Genomic DNA, 20,782 nt, shown 5'->3' with positions numbered 1-20,782 from the left:
GCAGCAGACGCATTCCTAACTAGGCCTGAAAGGCTACAGGCCTGTTTCTCCCCCGCCTCCCCACCTCTGCTTTCAAAAAACAGTCCCTTTGTATATTTACACTAAATGAAATGTGTTATTTGGCCTTTTCGTTTTAATAGAACTGCGTCTGACCCCATTGAAATGTAAAGCTCCATTCCTGCCAGATGAAAAACAAGGTCTAGTGCTACCTGTAGAGGCCAATAGAAGCAGGAGCGCTGCCACTGGGGCCCCTGATCCTGCCTGTTGATCCTGCCAGTGACGGAGACACAACAGGTGTGTTATGACCCTTCCTGGTTATATTGGTGAGGGTTCTCCGAACCTGTGAATCCTGCTGGAGACTGGTGACTAAAGGCTTTAACGCAGCAGAAGCATTTATTTTTTTAGTGCGATTATTTCGCACGTCAATATCTGAAAAGTTGCTTTTTTTTGCCATGAATACTTTCACACAGAACGGGAATATTTTGCAGGGAAAATTTGTTTTTTTCCAGAACAAGGCTCATTCTTCTGAGTTTTTGCAGCGCGAATAAAGGCATCGACCAATCGCGTTGTACAGAACAAGTTGAGTTGTGCCTGTATTTACAAAACAACAATACAGCGGCTCCAATAGTCTGAACCAAACTTTATTACTCCTCTGAGCCTTGACGAAGACGGTGTGTACCAGATCCACTCCTTCCATTCTTACCTTTCACAATAAAAGCCCGAAATATATAATATTTGCAGGAGAGTAGCTCGCATTTACGTGTTGTAAAGGCCTTAAGAGGCAGACAGCGAGGTCTGAGCTGAGGAAAAGGTCAGTGTGTGACCTCCGACATGTCTCTGATAGAACACGGTGGTGCCAGCGATGGCAGATACCGATAGAGAGTGTGTGAGACCCTTGGGGATAGTTCAATTTGGACATGATATTAGTGGAAGAGACAGTAGGTAAGCAAAACACTGAGCGATGTATGCTTTGGTGTGTATCTGTGTTATAAGCCTGAGACAGATTGATAATCTCTGTTTACTAAACATTACTGTGAGGCCGATGGAGCCCAGGTTCCAAAGGACATGACTGCAGAGCCAACAGTGGACGACCAGTCAGGAGACGCGACTCCAGCACGCAGAGCTCAGAGTGTGTTTAATAAACACAACAAATTGCCAGGGATAAAAACAATGCGAGGAAGGACATGATTAGCTATGTTTGATGTGGAGCATTTCCAGAGCCTTTTCAAAAATAGTCTTACTGGGAGATGTTTTCGGTTCAGCAGGGCGGGCACCTTCAGCAGGGCCGTGTAGACTCTGCACACTCGTTCCTAGAACTCTTTGGCAATCAGTCACACCTCATCTCACAGGTTTCCCACATCTTGGCTAACATTATGAACATTTCCCGGGCCAGCTGTCCTGTAAATGAGTCAGTCGCTCCACTTACTGAAAGTCTTGCAGATGTCGGACACGGCCTTGAAGACGCGGTCCGAGAAGTTGACTTTGACCTTCATGTGCTTCATGTTGGGCAGCTGGAGGCGCAGCAGCTTGTGCTGCGGCGTGAACAGCAGCCTGGCGTCGGCCTGGATGCCGTACTTGTCCAACGTCCAGTGGGTTTTCAACAGCCACGTCTTCTTCTTCTCCCACCACAAAGCGTGGTCGGACCAATCCTTCTTCACATCTATGGAGGAGGGGAATAAAAGTGGATGAGTTTTTGGTAACAATGACTGCAGAGATGCAAGATAAAAACACAGCAAAAGACTGAAGTTACTAGCGTTCTCTTTGCTAAAGCGCTATTTTAGTCGCCATTTTTATCCATTGACAGCAAGGTGACGATGTTGTTGGCAAATGGAAAGTGTAACTAGAGCGCTCAGCCTGTAACCATCACACTGTACTGACCTGAGCTCAAAATATGTCCCTCCAGGGCAGAGGGTCACGTTCGGGGTGAAGGGGCGGTAGGGTGGGGGGGGGGGGGGACAGAAAAGGTTTGCACTGGGGCGGTGAAGTCAAAGTGAGAGGGAGGAGACGACTCAATGTACGGCTGTTTGTGCGACACTGCGGGAGATATCGGGTTCATACCTCCCTCTTTGTTCAAAAGTCACACCGTGATCCCTCTAAAGCAGACACAAGCCACCCAAAACCCCACATAGCTCCCGGGCTTTCGCTCCGCAGGGGCTCAGGAACAATGGGTACCAACCTGTGGTCTCATGGTGTGTGTGTCCGACTTCAAGGGGAAGGTAAAATAACTGCAGGGATTTACGGGAACTCAAAGCAGCTGTTGCTGAAGATCACCTTGCTCTGGTTTCTATACGAGCGGCGCTGAAGTTGTGTTTCAGTTGCCAATCACTTCAGAGAGAGGTAGGAGTGGAAGGCAGCATCTCCCACTCAAGAGAGTGGGAGCTCCTTTGCATCCATTTCTTATCTGTGTATCACTTTAATGCGCCACAGTTGCAAAATAGCGAAAGTGGGTAAAAAGGGAATAGCAGGCCGACGAGCTAAAAAATAAAAAAAGAAGCTTTTCTTCACTTTTTAAGTGTTGTGTAAAAGCCTCAGTAGTCTATGATCGTTGAGACGGAGTGAATACACCTTAAGTTTTTAGCCTGTTGTACTTTCAGATGTCCTCCCCCAGAGGACATGTAGTGATGTCATTACTTCATTAGTCCAGGAAGGCACTTCCTAAAGCGGTGTCTCATTTCCTCCGCCCACGTAGTCTCCAGCCTATCCTCTGTCTCCTTTCAGAGTCACTGTGTCCCGGCACAGACGTGCGTTTGCTTCGTCATCCTTTAGTCAAAACAGTTGATCTGAACCGTTTCAACATATATATATACTGCAGTGTCAGCAATAGTTTGAATGCATATACCCTGATTCAGGATTCAAGTAATAATTGCCAACTCTTAACGTGAGGACCTTTCTGCCATAATGTATCTCTCAATAATACTTTAGTACTTTACTGTAGGGCTGCAACTTAAGATAGATAAATTAATTGTTGAGAAAAATAAATAAAGAAAATAGAACTGTTAGCTTGGATAAGTTTGTTAGCTTATATATTTGGTCTCATCAACAATCCAAAACCTGAAAATATTCAATTTACAGAGATAAAAAGAGAAGAGCAGCACATCCTCACGTCTGAGAGGCTTAAACCACCAAATTTGTTGTGAGTCCTCAACAAATGACTCAAACGATACTCTATTATCAAACTTGTTGACCATCTTTCTCATCGACCGATTAATAGTTTGAGCAGTATCTACATTGCTGGGTAAATAAGAATCAACCAAAGTATCCATGCTTTAGGTCCACACGTCATTGTATACAGTGCAAATGAATGCTGAACATTCCCGAGATCTACTTCACATTCTCGGCTGGCAGCACATTATCTAAATGCGGCATCAACACATTACATCTGTGTATTACAGGAGGAAGGACGCAGCTGCTAATGGACTAAAAATCACTCTCCGATACACGGCGAGCAAGCAGCAGTTGGGAGACATGGCGGTTTGGATCGTTTCCATCACAGTCCAACACTGACTGATGCATATAGCTTCTAACACACATCGTGAAAAGGAACATGGTAACAATGTTAAAAGTTAGGGGGAACTCGGATGTTGGCCTACGTTGACCTCCTCCATCTGCCAAAACAGCTTGGTGTCATGGTAACCTAAACCTCGAGTGGCCCTCGGTTTCCATGTGCCGCCATTGTTTTCCCCGCCCTTAACTTTACATACGCATTGTTGACACTCTCCTGCTGATCCCGTCTAAAAGCCGAATGAACGGGATTAGCGGATTGTCTGCTTAGAACCAGGAAATAAGACCGCTGTGATGCGAGCAAAGCAAACTGAGATGAGGAAGAGATTACACTGGCGATTAAAAAGGGGGAGGGGACATTTTAAAAAGAAGAGTGGCCACCAGCATCTCAATGCAGATGTCATTGTGAAGGCCCTGGGCCATGTGAATTGATTTTGGGGAGGACTTGTTTGTCAAGCTGTTGGGTGTTGTACCGTTTGCTGCGCGGACAAACACTTGGTACTTGAGAGAAAACATTCCACGCTTTCTTTCCGGGACCCTGTGTGAGTTACTCCTGCAGCATGGGGGGGGGGGGGGGGGGGGGGGGTCTAGCTGTCATCGCTCCATTCTGATGCATCAGCTGTGCACAACACAACTTCATTGCTTACCGTCAAGCAAACAGCTCCCTTAAGTGCCCTGCTGCTATTAAAGGCTGAAATAATAAGAGGGAGTAAGGAGAGAGGAAAATTGAAAATAGACCCGAAAATGTATTTTCACAACTCTGCTCACAGTTTTTCCTCTTTCGACCGTGTAATTTCTGGTGTCTGGGAGCGATGCAGAACAGCTAGCATTAACATTTGGCACTCCGGTCTTCACCACAGACCGCGTTCTATAGAAACGTCCTCATACTCAGCATGCACGACCGCCATACATTCTGTGGCAAGGCCTTGGCCGGTCCCAGTTACCCTCAACACAGTCTCGATGGCCCCTGCTCCAGCGTTTCTTTGTCCCCGCCCACCGGCAAAACCTTATTGGACATAGCCTTTCCTTTCTGCTCGCTTGCGTCATCACGCAGTGGTTCGATGTGTTGCGATTGGACGAGGGCAGTTCACGTGGCGTCCGTTGGGTTCTTTCAGCAACAAGGCGGTAACTCAATCTACAGGGGAGGGAGGGAGGAAGGGAGGAAGGGAGAGAGGGCCAATGGCATCTCCAAGCTAAAAATACAGCCTGCCAAGCCTGACGTAATGCAGCAGCCAGAGGAGCGGGGGCCTAAGTAATTGGGTACATGAAATGTGGACCCACAGCTCCTCAGTAGAGTGATATGTGCGTGTGTGTGCGTGCAAAGAGGGCTTGAAAGACAAGGGGAGGGGGGGACAGAATAGGAAAACCATGTTTTATGACCTCTGCAGGATGTGAAAGATGATACAGATATTGTGTGTGTGTGTGTGTGTACGTACTGGTTTGGGGATTTGAGGAAGGGAGGGTGTTATCCTTCCATTAACTACATTAGTTCCGCGTGTGCGCTTTAACAAGCTCAATTAATCCATAAATTGTGTCAAACTGAGTTCTTTTCATTCACCACCGTAGCTCTCTAACGAGACCACTTCCTTCTGCTTTGAGCAGCAGATACCTCAGTGAGAAACTGCTTTGAAAAGACATGGGCTCATTTCTGCATATTCAACAAAGCAATTAAAAGAAAACAAAGAGCACATGGTGCTTAAAATATTGTATAGAAGGCCAAAAGTACCGCATTTGCAGGGCTTTATTTGGAATAATTAGGGAAACTGAATTGTTCCTCCTTGCCTCTCCTCCCCATCATTCCTCGTTGCTCTCTCAATGCCTCCCCTCCTAGAGTATCTTGCCTCCCCTCCTAGAGTATCTGTGGTGTTTATATTAGGAGGCAGCTATGTTTATGGAGGCCCGACTGTGAGGGGGAGGGGACGGGACGACCGAAGAGACGATGAGGACGGAGGATGAGCAGAGGACAAAATAATAGGAGACATAGCAGGCAAGCGTGAGGAGGAGAGTTTACACGCAGCTCCGGTTTTATCGCATGACATTGAAACACTGTCTTTACGCCTAAGAGACAGAATACACACACACACACACACACACACACACACACACACACACACACACACACACACACACACACACACACACACACACACACCTTGTAGTTCTATAAACATTACTTGGTTATTTTTCAATCAGAAAGCTGTATTTAACTGGTTTTCACTCTGCGAATTTGGCAATTCTGTGTGATATTTCAGTTAAATCAGAACAGAGATGTGCTGCGCAGACTTCCATGTCGTACATTGTGCACTTAGTGCATGAATTTCGTCAGGGTCGTGCAGTCTCAAATCGAACACAGCTGTTGTGCACTTACTGGAAATGACGATCGCAACAGCTGACTGCTCCTTTGATTTAATGGCAAATTGCAACATCGCGGAAGTTTACCACCAACATTTGACAATGATGGTCACCCTGTTTGTTTGCCCGCTTTAAAAATAAAGGAAGAACTTAAGTTGAGACACAGCATTGGTTAATCGGAATTAAACAAAATGAGGTAAAATACACTTCTTGAGTTGATTTTCTGATCAGTTGAAGCGCTAAAGGTACATTCTGAATGAGAAGAACACATTTCCTCATTGTTGAGACTGGGCACTGGGCTTTGGACTGGAAAGCAACACGTCCTTGCTGTTGCATGTGCACGCAATGACTCATCGCAGTCAGCTGACACCTGAAAGATAAATCCAGGCTCATCTCCAGCATCACTGATGAAGGTGATTAAAGAGCGAACACACGTACAGGTCAGGACGTTTTCACCGGGTTTCACAGCTGTTAGCCAATCAGTGATGATAACCAAGGCCACGCAGTGCAAGGCTTTGTCATTTCCAGCCATCAGCTGATAAAAACATTACAGCTAGGTGAGGCGGGTCACGGCGTTTCCTTGGTGACTCCTGACTGACGCCCGGGGGGGGGGGGGGGGGCAGTGGTGCGAGACGACAACTTGTTTTCATACACAACAAAGACAGAGCTGCAGGTTCGTCAGTCTTATTAATCATCTCTCTCGCAGCTTATTCCCCTCTACAACACGACAGCCTCTCTCTTTCTGAATACATTCCACGTCCGAGGCGAGGTGAAGGTCGATGTTGAACAGCAAAAGAGACAGGAAGCGACCGCTACGCACCGTCCTTAAATTAGATCTGCTGTAAAACGGTCTTTAGGCATTCGCTTGCATGTGCGGTCGGAACAAGATAGCATCAACACATCAGATACACCCAACATGTATAGAACAAGGTAGACAGAGACAGGTGATGACAATATCTGCGTGGCAGACATGAGATACAGTCAGACAGGATCACAGGGGGAAGATCTGCAGCAGACAAACTCGTTTCTGGACTCGTGACGAATGTTTAACAGATAACAAACTAAACCCAGAAGTCATAACGTGCGATGCAACGGTTCCATCCACACAACGGCGTACGCCCACTCTCCGCCGCTGAGCTTATTTCAGCACTCTGCCAATAGTAAATCAAACAGGCCATTTACCGCGGTCATTAAATATGCAAAAACAGACCTGAACCCTTTCAAGCTGTCTAACTTTACCTGACAAAGCATTTAGACAAAGAGACACTTAGTGGTGCCATTAAGGCTTTTTAGGCTGCAGGACAAAGAAACACACAGGTTCACCGAGGTTGAGCCCTGTGTCGGTAATATATAGTGAGGGATCCTTTAAAGGTCATGGCTGGCCTAAAAGGAGTCAGGGGACACTGGGGCAGACGGATATTGATTCCATTCAAAAGTGTTCTACCGCCACGACTACTTCACCACAGACAGACAGACGAACCCAGTCCAAATCTAGATGGCTTCTGTTTTTCAGAGAATAGGATGCTGGCTGATTTGACATCAAATACACACACACACACACACAAATCCGCAGGTATCACTCAGACCCAACCTCTGTTGCATCACGGTTCAGGTCTCCAAAAAGGATGAGATTAGCCTGCTTTGCTACAGCTGAGGTGGTGGAGGCAGAATCGTGCCTTATACTCAGTAAAAGACAATAAAGGATGTTTCCTTTAAAATGGAATGAGTCGGACATCTTAACGGGAAATCTGGGAACATCCAGCCTGTTAGAGTAAGAAGAGAGTGCAACAGGCTTTTGATGCATGAGGAGAGGCTAGGAGGGGCTATTACACAAACCTCCTTAGAGACAGTTTGTATCCATTTGTGTCAGAATACAAACACAGCAAAACAGTGGGGGTACTCCCTCCCCCCTCCGCCCTGACACAGCTTTATACAATTAAGTGTTCAGGGACCCGGTGGAATAATGACATTACAAAGAAACTCTGTGACTGAGATCAATGGAGCAGATAGACAGTATTCATCTGTCCTTCTATCCATGAATGCATCCTGCCAGACGTCCCCTCACGACCGGGAAGAGCCGCCCCGCTGATGCTTCTTCTAGCTGAACTTCTCCCTTTGGACAACTTTCTTCAAGTTAAATATTTGGACAATCTACAGCAGCACTGACACAATTAGCTGATTTGTCAATTAATAAGTGAGCAGACTAATCGGATAATCAATTCTTCACTTTCAAGTACAAAAACTTTCCTAGTTACAGCTAATTAATACAAAAATGTTCTGCTTGTTTCTTTTTAATATAAATTGTAAATGTAGTGCTTTGTTTGACTGTCTAGCAATTTGAAGACTTGTGCTAAAGGTTTTCATCATTTTGAGTAGAGATGCACTGATTGACAGGCTGCCGATCGTAACCAGAAGGTTTTCCAACTCATCGACCGGATCTTATTTCTGTTTTGTTGCTGGTCACGTATTCACACGTGTGACATCGTTGTGCTACTTCCTGAGCGCGAGTCAAGAGAACATAAAGCTTGCAGTTTGTCACGAATGCAAGTCCAAAATAAGCCGTTGAGGAAAAACCTAATCAGACACTTTTTTTATTATTGTTATTCATTCATTATTCAATTATTATTAAAAGATAGTTTTTTTTAATCAAAGCAAGTATTTTTTTTTTTTTTTTTAAATACAATTAGTTATTTCCTTATCATTTGAAATGTGTGTCTTATGCAAATAACCACTATAGATGACAATAACAAAGTAAAAGGATAACATTTAGAATTATTGAAATTATTTTTCGGGGACAGTTGCGAAAAAAAAATGTGTTTGGAGCCTTGCTGTTGATTATAGTTCTTGGAAATTAAAAGGAAGAATCAGAAGCAGGTCAAACTTAAACAAAAAAAAAATTATAATAAATTGGCCAAGAAAATTGTAAAATCGGTAAATCTCTTATTTTGAGACATTTTTCAGACAAATGCACCTGCTATGGAAATAAATAAATGAGGGAAACAATTTCAGCTTTAAATAACCTGGAATTGTAATCATGTTTACATTTCAAGGAGTGACAGAGTTGTAATGAAATCCTTTGAACAAGTTGAGCTCTGTCACAATAATAAAGCCTCATTATGAAAACCAACAGCTCACTTGCTGCTTTGCACAGAGACTGACTGCGAGGCGGGGAAAAGTTTAAATGAATGAAAAGGAGGCTGAGAACCTCGACAAGAACATCCTATCAGTTTACTCCATTCGCACACACAGGTGTGCGTGTGTGTTGTTACAACAATGTGCTGCTCTAACATTTCTTTCCAATGGATCTACTGCGCCGCCTGCCACTACAGGAAGGCGAGAGGGACAAAAAGCAACACAGGTGCCATGAAAGTGTGTCCCACTGCACGTTTAAGATGTCAAACATGACTAATAAGATCGTCCTTAACTCGCTTGTCATTCAATCCACCGTCTGCACTGCCGGGCAGAATATTGACCGGATGAAATAAATAAACATAATTTAAAAAATATATATGTTTAGCTTGTAGCTGCTAAAATGAACTCTCTCTATGTGGGAAACACTGAAGTCTGTAAATGTATAGGCAAGGTGCTGTCTATGTGTGAACATGTGCTGCAAGTCTTGAGCACAGAACAGCACAATCACTGTAGCATCTTGCTAGTGAAACAGGAAAGCTCTGGCCTGGGCAGGACCGCTACTTAGGCTAACTACTTCCTGTCTTGAGAGATTAGAGAGCAGGATGATCACACAGGCTGCCAGGCCGTTTCTCACTTCGTAACGCCAGACATTTAGGATGGCTCCACAGTCCAAAAATCGATGAGTCTCATTGCACACGGTGACATATCTGTACCGTGTGCAATGGCGAGCTGATGCGAGGAGAGGGGAAAGTGCTTACAGACGTCCATCAAAAGAAATCTCCCGCTCTCCTGGTGTGCGACGATGAATGTTGGAGATGTTCACAGCTCTCACGTCATCGAGACAGACGGGACTACAGTATCGCAGCTCTTCATCTCGCTCTCTGTGGGGACTGAAGAGCCATCTTTCCCCTCAGCCCAAAAAAACACAGAGGGCAGGAAGGCGGGAACGCAAGGAAGGCACAAGGCACATTAAAAAAAAAAGCCCAGAGGAAGTTCAGCATCCTGTGTTAAATCGCGTCTGTTTCCTAATGAAACCTGCGCTCCATTGTCAAAAGCGAAGCCATCTCTCTCTGGTCACCACAACCGCCAGCAGACACTATCTTGACGTCACAAAAAAAATAAAAATAAATAAAAAGACACAGAGCTCAAATAGCTGAAAATCAAAGTTGCCCAGAAGAAACATTAAAGTCTCTTCTTGTTGAACATTATAGCTTTAACTTGCTGTTTTATTAGAGGTGCCTCTGGACTGCCTCTAGAAAAGGACTTTCGCCGATTCACTTGCGAAGTCAATATGTAGGTCATCGCAGACACAAATTACACATTTTCTCTGTCATGCAGGGGGAAAGCTTTTTTCCACGGCCGGCTGGCGGTACGGCAGCCAAAAAAAACTGCAGAGGCCCCTCGCTGGAAACAACCACATGAACTATCAAAGAGTCACACTGGACCAATTAGTTCGCTCAAGTTCTATTTATGGAACATTGAACAGTCAGCACACAGAAACCTGGTTCAGAAGACACGAGAACGGGAACAATGTGTACTTCAAGGTTTCCCATCGATTGTCAAGCCTCGCTACGTGGCCGGAGGAGCCGATCGTGTCAAACAGTAAGAAATGGCTGCCAAATAAAAATGTATATTTTCCACAAAACAATGAGATGAAGTGGGAATGAGAAGGGGGGGAAGGTGGGGGGAGTGGACGGAGAGAGAGAGAGAGAGAGAGAGAGAGAGGGGGGGGGAGAGAGGTGGACGAATCCAGCAATGACTGCAGCGATCAGAGAACAACATGCCAAACACTGGAAGTCATTTCCTGCTTCATTGAAGACTTTTATGGAATTTTTAGCAGCGTGGCTAACGTCACAACGGGAAGGAGAGACACAGCGAGAAGGCTCCAGCCCTTCTCACAATCCCCCCCCCCCCCCCTCTCTCTCTTTCCCTCCCATTTTCTTCTCCATCCAGTCCCTCTGCCCTCAGCTGTCTTTTGTGAGGCAAAGCAGAGCCAACGCAACCAGCGTATCTCCAGCAAAGGAACAACATACTCCATCATTTGCGATCGCTAGATGCTCATGCTGCTTATTCCATGACTTGCTTTTTCAGCGGTTTGCACAATCAGCTAAAATGTGGTAATCCTATCTATGGGTTGGACAGGCTTGAAAGCCGGAGGCCTTGACTCCAGGGGCACAGAGTACAAAAAACTGGCCTTTCCACCTCAAGTGTGTGCAAAATAACACTATGCGTGTGAAACATTGATAGCTGAAGCACTTACCGTAAACCACAGTTTACCAGATTTAAAAGCAATGTAACTTTGGGAACAATCGCTTGAAATCCAATAAATCTCTCACCAGCTAATGTTGTTGTTTGTGCAATATTTGTTTTCCCATCTCAATGGCAACATTAGCTTTTAGAGAGGAGAAAAACACTCAGAGAAAGCAGAAGTGATGGTGAGCAAGGAGCGATGAGTGTGTGAGGGGGGGGACCAGGAGGCGGTGAATCAGCTGGCTTTAAATACTGCTCTCTTTGGAGGGTTGCAACGGGGGGGGGGGGATGGAAGCAGCGTTCGCTACCGTGATCAATAGCTAAGTGCCTTCCTGGCATTTGTCTGTTTAATCCATTATCAAAGGCCATTTGAGCCTGCAATGTAGACGAAAAGACTCACAGGAAGGAGTTGAAAAATGGATGCGGGATACATGCCGGCGAGACACGCCCGCCGACCCCAACGAGCCGGCTCACGTGTGGAAACACGCGCACAAATACTACCAATGAGAACACCGGTCATCGTACAGAGGACAGCTGACTCACACAAACACGTACTGCTTCTGCAACACATGTTTGATAGAAGAAAAAGACAAAAGCACCGTGATGGAAAGCCATTACTGAATCACAAGGAGGTCCTTCATTTTGGAGTGTCCGAGAGAGAGCGGGGAGGGACCGACAGAGAGAGAGATTTGTCACATAGCGCCAGGATGTCCTTTTGAATGAGAGGCTGACGCATCGCCGGCCAAAACTCTGTGGCATCTGCGTCCCTTCTCACAGCACCATGTGGACGTGCACATGTACAGTGTCTATGTGTAACCACTAACCAGCACGTCCGAGCAATCAGCAGCTCCAACAGCGAGTATGTGACAGAGGTGTGCAGTGAGTGTGCAGCACTGTCATCACCAGTGCATGCTGGGAGGTTTCGAGACAGGTTACAGGCAATAGAAAGACCTGTTGGCTTACCAGTTTCTTTAATCTCATAAGCACTTTGGGCAACCTTTGTTGTATTTTAAAAAGTGCTATACAAATACATTATCAATCAAAATGTAACTCGTTAATTTGCGCAGATTGTTCCCTCTCACCTCAGATTGCAAACAAATGACATTAATACATAGCTGGGTGGAGGTCACAGAAAAATCATGTTTAAGATTTTATTTCTTTGGACAGATTTGAATCAAGAGCTTCGTCCAATCTTTCCCAAATGATCAAAAATAATTTCTCTGCTACCGAAAAGCACATCATCGCCTGTTCCAAATGCTAAATATTGTGCGTCACATGGATAGTGTACAGCTCCCCTGCAGTGTGTGGCCATGTGGAAAACCCACGTTGTCGCCGGGTTAATGATTACCGCGGAGAACAACGTGTTGACTGAGGGTAGGAGGGTTGATTACCTTCAGGCATACTACAGTAAGCTAATTTAACTGCAGTAAAGGTGGTAGTAGTACAATAATGCGGAGGGAAGTTGAATAACAGTAACCGAGGCTGGAATTACAATATTTATTTTGATAAGACAGTGGAAACGCCACGCACACCCACGTCCTGTTATTTCACTTTGGTGCAACAACAACCAACAGCCAAAACGGTAAACAAAATCAAAACTGTGGACGTCATGATCTCAAACAGCCGGAATCCATAAAAGATTTTAAAAAAGGGATCATCAGCAAATAGCTACATCCTTAAGAAAAGGAAACAGAAATTAGGAATGAAGAAAACAATAGAAAGACAGTCAACTTCCTCCACCACTGAAAGACTTTCCCCACACTACACCTCAGAAGATGGTGAAGATCCAGAAAGGTCACCCTTCAACCACAGCAGAACAAAACGCGCAAACACAAGTCAAACAATGGATAAGGCCGGGTCGTGAGTGACGTTGGCGGTTGGAAGACCAATGGATTCATGTCGTCCCACGCCGGCAAACGCTGCACTCGCCCGGCGTGGACGCTGCTGCTCGGCACAGACGACCGCAGAGAACAAAGAGCTCAATTATGCAGGCGCTCTGACAGGGGAGCTAAAAACGGGACCATGGGCAGGGAATAAAACCTTGGGAGCGCTGCAGGAATGCCGAGCGCTCGAGCACCGTCAACACACAACACTGTCACTCCCAAATCGCACCGCCACCACCACCACCACCAGCAGCGAACGTTCTCCAGCCTCCATGAAACAGGGCAGTGTTCAAGGGGCTGGAACAGAGGACCCTTATGCCCAAACTTGTGAAGTGCGTGACTGCAGCTACAGAACAGTGCATGATACAGTGGGAGGGGTTGTGTATGGTTTCTTTATACCTTGGGTTACTGACCCATATACACTGCAGGGTAACAAAGAGGAATATTAACCCTCTGAAAGGAAAAGTCCACAAACACGTAAGAGGCGTTTTGAGCTGCAAACAAAAGGCTCAAAGACAAATCATTACTCATTATGTAGTCTGCACATCAAACAAAACAGGTTTACTTGTATCCACAAAGAGAATAATGCAGCTTGTTCCCAACCTCTGATTTCATGCGCTTTCTCTCGGTGTTCCCGGCAGAAAGCACGCTTTTAAGTTCCAAGACAAGACAAAGTTGGAGAATGTCTCGTTTTCTAAACTTTGGCCAGTATTGAGAAACTGTTTGTACGCTTACAACAAATATGAACAGATAACACAAGTCCGCCATTGACACAAGGTAGAGTCCCATCAGGTCAAAGGAAAGGGATTTGTTTTTACTGCCAAACATATTCACTCTATTGCATCTTAAATCTGAAGACTCGCCGTGGATTGCTGTCATTTTTAATCGCGTCAAAATTGGTCAATTAAGACTAAGCTCAAGCCTATTGATCAGCTGCTTTGGAAAGCCACTGTGAACTGCTGTGGCCCCCTTCACGGCAGCAGCGTGCATGCATACGTACCTAGTTTCTCCACGAGTTTCAGCATGACTCCGCCGATGTGGATTTCCCCGGTTACCCTCAGCGACACGTCCCTGTGGAGGTCGGTGACATGCATCTTCAGTTCCCACGTCCCGTCGGCGTAGCAGCCATCGGGCATCCGGATCCCGTCCAGCGCCATCCTGCCAAACAGACCCACACCGTCAAGAGAGAAGGGGAGAAGGCCCAGCTGACATTTCTGTCACACCGGAGTGAAAAGAAACCTTTTTGACCCTCTGGAAAGTAATACATGTGGCGCAGAGCCCCACGCACGCACGGTAGATATGAAGCCGACCCCTGGGCTGATATTTCTGTGCATGTGCACTTAGGAGGCAACACTGCACAGCAAAGTCAGAAGACTACTCATGGTTGGTACTACTCGAGCTGTAACAGTTGTGCAACGCCGGGAAGAGTTTTGCGAAGTGTTAAAAAGTAACTCGGATGACGTCATAGTGGTGACATCAGAGTTACTGTGTGTCACCTTGGGCTGGGAATACAGTTTTATACTTAAAAGCCAACCTTACAAAGCAGAGGTGTGGAGCTTGAACAAAGGGATATATATATATATATATATATATATATATATATATATATATATATATATATATATATATATATATATATATCTGCTGAACAGTACCATTTTGAAAATAGAACTTGTTGCTTATGGAGTATTTTTTTTCCATTCTGCTATTGCTTCTTTCACTCTATTCTATAAGTATGACGTACTTCCTCCAACATTTGCATACGGTTATGAATACACTATAGTGGCGGCAGATGAGATATCTTAGCTGACTAAAGCACATTTGACCCTCACGGACGATTTAGAAGAAAAAAAAGGGACGAAGGTGAACCTCGCTGTGGCTCTCCTCGTGCTCTTTGCTGGGAATAAGACGCGCCCTGTTGTGTGAAGTCACTGCCAAAAAATAAATAAAGTTACATTATAGCCGATCTGTCATTCTTTGATGTGATGTTGTCCGGGCTGGAGAGTGGCCAGGCGATCAAAAAGCAGCAGTCTAATCGATAAACACGGCAAACAAAAGGCTGTAGGACCGCTGCTACAAGTTCAGCGAGGACCTTTGGCCGCTGGTATCGCCGATAAAGTGCCAGTTCACCTGTTACAAAGAAAATAACGGTAAAGGCACTCTTACAAATAGGCAGAGGGGTTACTAATGTAAGCCGAGTCCGTACAACAGCTCCTCGGCTACATGCACACTCATTCACTCACTCACTCACTCAGTCGGTCGTTAAAGCAGAAGTTCAAGCGGAAAGTGTGTTTAAAAAAAATCAAACAAACCGGCTAAAAATGAGCAAAAGAGTTGTTGGTTGAAGCGCGGGTTAAATGTACCAGACAAACAAACAAAAAACATGTTCATATTTCACAGCGGCGAACTAGCAGCTTTGAGGACGGAACATTTAAATCTGTGCACTCACCTTCACAAAGACGAAAAGAAAACACTAAAGCAGTCGACTACACGGTGCGGAACAAGTCCCCCCTCTTTAAATCATGTATACCGTCTTTTTGAGACAATTAAAACGGAAAGAAATGCCCGAAGAAGTCGCTGAAGAAGTGAAGTATCCCAAACAGTTTTCCCGCAGGCTTCGGCTTAATGGAGTCCAGCCGTCTCTCTTTCTCCCTCCCTCTTTCCAGCAGCATATAACGTCACCGCTCCAATCCCACTTTTCCTTTCATACTGGGAGCTTTGCTGGTCCCCTACTGGCCCCACTGTCACCTCACACCGCCGCACACACACACATTTAACACACACACATTTAGGGATTTCACAGGAGTGGGAACCGTGGGTTACTTCTCCCTTTTGACCTTTTTTATTGTTCACCGGAGAGCCTCTTTGTTGGTCTACCAGTCATGCTTTTTAAATAAATTAATCATTGTTTTACCAGTAAATTGGTCTAATATTCAGCCTGAACACATTTTCAAACAGTCAAAAACAATCTGAAATATTTTCCACTTCTGTAATCCACTACAGACATGTTCATGTGATTTTTTTTGGTTTTGTTTCTTACTAATGCTCCCACATATTTTTTTTTTTTTTGGGGGGGGTTATCCATAACATTGCATAATTTAATTGAATATTAAATCTTGTTTTGGACCTTAAGTAGTGATTACAGGTGCTGGCAAGTAATGCAAACTATATTTACCTTCTTAAAATACTCAATGGCTTTGTGAAAAAAAGATGAATACAATAACTCTCAACAACACAGTATTTAAATGTGAACAGAAAAGGGAAAACATGTGTACAAACTTGCAGATTTGATAGATTTCTTCGAACTGCAGCCCTCTACAGTACAACATTCACTGTGGTTGATGGACATGCAGTGAAGATCTCAAGCTGCCTTTTATGGCAATAATGCTGCTGAGCCTGACAGCAGCATCCGGGGACCTTTGGGTCTTTAGCCCCGGGAGTAACGGCACAAACACAACAAGGCACTCTGGTTTTGTCACTTTTACAGTTTTAATAACTGACAAGTTTCTCCAAAATCTCCCTTTTATGTGTTTCTCCACTTTTGTTGTCCTTTCAGTGTAGATTAATTCATTTAGAAATTAGCCAAGGTAACCAGAGATCTACTTTCAACCCTGACACAACCCTGAATAGCTGGTCCATGTGGAGGTTTGACAAACATATTTCACAAATTATTTTGGGTTTTAAAGTTAAGAAATTGTTTTTCTAATATAAAATTACATTCTGGAAAGTAACATGTAGCCTACATGCAGTTGCAGAAAAATGTAACTTCTCACAAGATGGAGAGATGGAAAGTAATGTGCCAGTGTTTCCAAGTTGTAGTTAAGTACGGTGAATAGTACTTCACCTATAATTTCACATATTAAACTCCTTCTCCTGCTTTGCTAATATTCGTTAGACATCTAGCCCTGATATTGACATGATATTGTCTGCAGGTCGCTGCTTACGTCTTCACTGCTGCAGATGAATTACGAATGGTTTCAAACAAATGATCAGCTGGGAGGGGGAGAAAGGGTCGAGAAAGGCTGCTGTCTCCTCTCTTTCCACAATACACACTCCATCACACGCTCTCCAAGTGGTCTGCAGTAAAGGCCCATGAATCATCAGTGTTTCTGGCTCCGTATGCCGGTGAACTCACTCAGCTCCAATCCTCCAGCTCAGGAATCTTGGTTCTTCAGACTATACGGCCCGGCATCAAAGCGATTTATAACTCCTCTCCCTGCAGCTCCGACCCCCTCGTCAGTGTCTGGCACCCGACCCGTTGCCTTTTATAGGCCGTGTTTTAATTGCAGAGTAAACATTTGAGTCAGTCAGATGCAGAGCAGGAGAGTCAGATGGAGAGGGAGAGCATGGCTTGGCTGCTGACGATGATGATGATGAGGTGAAGAGGAGAAAGACGGGTGGAGGATGTGAGGGGAGGTCTACACCGTCTGCGGGAGTCAGTTTTTAAGCTTTGGGATTGTAGTTGGTGATATTAAACGAGTGAGTTTCTGCATGTAAACAGCCTTTGATCAAGTCATAAATGAGAGCATTAACACTTATCAAAATAGCTCAATAAGTTATGGGCAATAGATGGAAATAGGAATGGAGAAAGGGTGCTGGACAACAGATGGTGAATGGGGGTCTTTGTTCCAGCATTACCTATAGATGACTGACCTCTTCTGGACAAACACAGAACAGCAGGGCCAAATGCATTATGTATGAGAACCACCTCTGTTCTAAACGGTCCCATCTGTGCAGCCTGGCCTTTGCAGATGCTGCTAAACTGCATTAAAAGCGCGATTAACTCATGTGGAAGCCATGACTGCTCGTGGACTACAATGCGGCCTATTCATGATCCATAAGTCAGCTTTGTTATTCACACCAGGGGGTGCCTTGGAAAGAATCTGATCTGAGTTTCAGACGAACAAATAGCTCTATTGTTCCGCCTGAACCAGGCTGGAAATAAGCAACGAGACCATCTTCCTCTGGTGATTTCAGCCTCCTACGCGACAGCATAAACAGAGTCCAAATTCAATTATTTCTTTCCCCTACTATTGTCCGTGGGATAGGACAGATTAAGAAGAAGTATTGTATCCAAAAACAAAAGAAATGCTTTAATAAAAGGAAAAAAATACAGTGCTTTGGATGGCAGTTAGAATCCATAACAGGCATGGGTTATTGCACAGCTCTAAGGACAGACAAAAACTCTTTCCTGACATCCATTCAAAGTTAGAGCAACAGTGGTACCTAACACAAAATGAACACGTTTCATTCAATAAACCCACAATAAATTTCAATACTTTTTTTTTTTTCTTTTCTCTTTCTCACCCAGTGACTGATTACATTATGCTGCAGGCCCTTCTTTATTTACCACTGGACATTAAAAAGACTGACAACACATCTGTGACTTAATTCTCTTTCTCAATAATGGCTTCAAACTGATGTCAACAGCAGTGATGGATTGACAAAACATGTCACAGCAGACATTTCCCTGACGCTTGCGGTGCCTTTAAACAAGAAAGAAAAAAAAAAAGAAAAAAAAAATAGACTTATCATTCAGAATGCTGTGCATTAAATGCTCACGTGGTCAAAAGTATGACGTGTCTCGACAAAAAGTTAAATGCTCTCCAGTTTAGTTACTTTTTCTTTGCGAGCAGAGATAACACAGTTTGAAAACCCGTGCTCGAATCAATAAATGCGAGAATGAAAAATGTGCAAAGTCAACATACATGTTGGAAAAACACAAAACGGGAACATTGTTGTCATTGTTAGGATGGTCTGTCCACACTCTCACATCACGTATTTGCTGAACCCAACACAGTGCGACTTAAAGATCCAGAGGCCACAATGGAATTGTCCTTGTATTTTGCATTACATTGTCTGAGGTCTCCAAGGCAAACTACAAGCCTATACCGTCCAGGTTACGTGTTAAAAGTGAGTTCGGCTTCTACTGCTGCAATGTAACACATGCTCAGCAAAAAGTAAGAAATAAACATCAATAATGGGCAGTTTTCTACATCGATTCTGTGCAATTTCATAGCTGATGAAAGGGGCGAGATCCACCAGACCAAACATAGAAACACTTTCAGATTTCGCTCTCCCTTATTGTCACCTATCCGGTTGTCTGAGAGGCAGCCTGGTTTCCTTTGCATAAAAAAATGAAACAGACATTAAATACCAAGAAATGGATTCCATTCAGTGGTAGACCGGTCAACAACAGCCCTTGATTTTGTGGAAAAGTAAAAGCAGCGGCTTGCACCAAAAGCAAATTAAAAAAAGAAGCTCTTTGATAGCTACGATAGTATAACAAGTAGGAAACAAAGAAAATGTTGACACTGACATTAATCTCTTAGTCTGTCACATGTGACTAATTCCATTTCTTCATCCATTGCAAATGTCTTATAAATGATTTCATCAGAAGCCCATAAACAATCATGAGTGGTTTCTTAGATGTGTGTTGGCACTCCCTGCAATGTCGTCTTGTTCCAGCATCCATGTACTATTAATATAACACCATGCAAAGTGAGCATGTGGTCTGACTTCTGCATAATCTTCACTGGGCATGTTTTTAAAAAGGACCACATTCGACAGATGTACAATCCATCATTACGAGAGCATCTTTTTTTTATAAGGGCTCTGATAAACCCAAGGCAAGAGTCACGATAAGCAGCAAATGTCATTTTTAGAAAACAGAAATCCTGATTCGGTGTCTCCAGCTGTCCACATTTTCTTTTGGAGTAAATTTGCAAATAGTGTCATTTAGGCAGAGACACAGTCTGGTGTCTAGTTTCTTTTCCAAGACTAAAAACAGAAATAAAGAGACAAGCTGACACGTCTATTGATAAAATGAGGAAAGTGAAAATTGGTCACAAGAAAAGGCAAAAGAGATCCAAAACAATAAAGAAGCTATTTTTTTTTACCCTAGGTTAATTACTTCTTCATGAAATATGCCTTCAAACTATTAATGCCAAGCAGCTAATAAGCTAGACACGTAAATGTTATTTGGCCGCAAATTTTGAATCCCAGAGATGAGATCCGGGTTTATATCCACAAGAGCCTGAAAATCACTCGGAAAAATATTTATTTTTTAAGAAAAAATACATCTAGTACCCCTAATTTCATCTGGGTATCAATATAAAGATATAGCACAGGAAATGCTCTCCATAACTTATGCTTAACATAGAAGCAGTAGTTTAAATAACTGTGATGCTTTTGTGTGAGACCTCTAGTCTGGTGAATGACATCAATGTTTAAAAATAATAATTATTGTAAACCTCTGTATGTAAAGCAAACATCGCATGAGAACTGAAGATGTTTAGCTGTGACATGTGTGTGCCTGGTACTGTTTGACTGTGCAGTATATAAAAGTGGCGCTTTGTTGATGTTTTATTTGGTGCAAATCTATTTAAAGAGTCAAACAATGTTAAAAAAACATGAAAAAAATCGGAGAAAGAACAGCTAATAATTGAATGTTTCTTATGTCTTTCTTCATACTTCAAAGACCTCGTTAAAGGGATAACGGCCTACGTTTGTGTTTGGAAAAACTAAACAGGAATTCTGCAAGATTAAAACTATTTGGATCATTTTGAAAGGCATCGCATTTGCTTGTTTAGCATTAAGTTTTTGAGATGTAGTAGCGAAAAGGTTTGAGGTTGAAGATTTGGGGTTGAACTTAGAACTCTCTT

The 20,782-nt window shown here is 43.9% G+C and overlaps 1 protein-coding gene across 1 annotated transcript in view; it reads right to left on the bottom strand.

The window, feature by feature from the left end:
- Positions 1 to 20,739, bottom strand: part of fermt2 (FERM domain containing kindlin 2) — a 41,910-nt gene extending 21,171 nt beyond the window's left edge. Inside the window, exons 1-3 of the mRNA XM_076108738.1 lie at positions 15,074 to 20,739; positions 14,119 to 14,276; positions 1,427 to 1,660 (exon numbers count right to left, since the gene is read on the bottom strand). Coding sequence (XP_075964853.1) covers positions 1,427 to 1,660; positions 14,119 to 14,276; positions 15,074 to 15,075 — 394 coding nt within the window. The 5' untranslated portion in view covers positions 15,076 to 20,739. The remainder of the gene's footprint in view (positions 1 to 1,426; positions 1,661 to 14,118; positions 14,277 to 15,073) is intronic.
- Between the last annotated feature and the right edge of the window lie 43 nt (positions 20,740 to 20,782).

This window comes from Anarhichas minor, unplaced genomic scaffold, assembly GCF_050575085.1.
Source record: "Anarhichas minor isolate MPS153535 unplaced genomic scaffold, ASM5057508v1 ptg000040l, whole genome shotgun sequence".
Lineage (NCBI taxonomy): Eukaryota > Metazoa > Chordata > Actinopteri > Perciformes > Anarhichadidae > Anarhichas > Anarhichas minor.
Note: the sequence above shows the minus strand (reverse complement) of the source record. Positions and strands in the feature narration are given on the sequence as shown.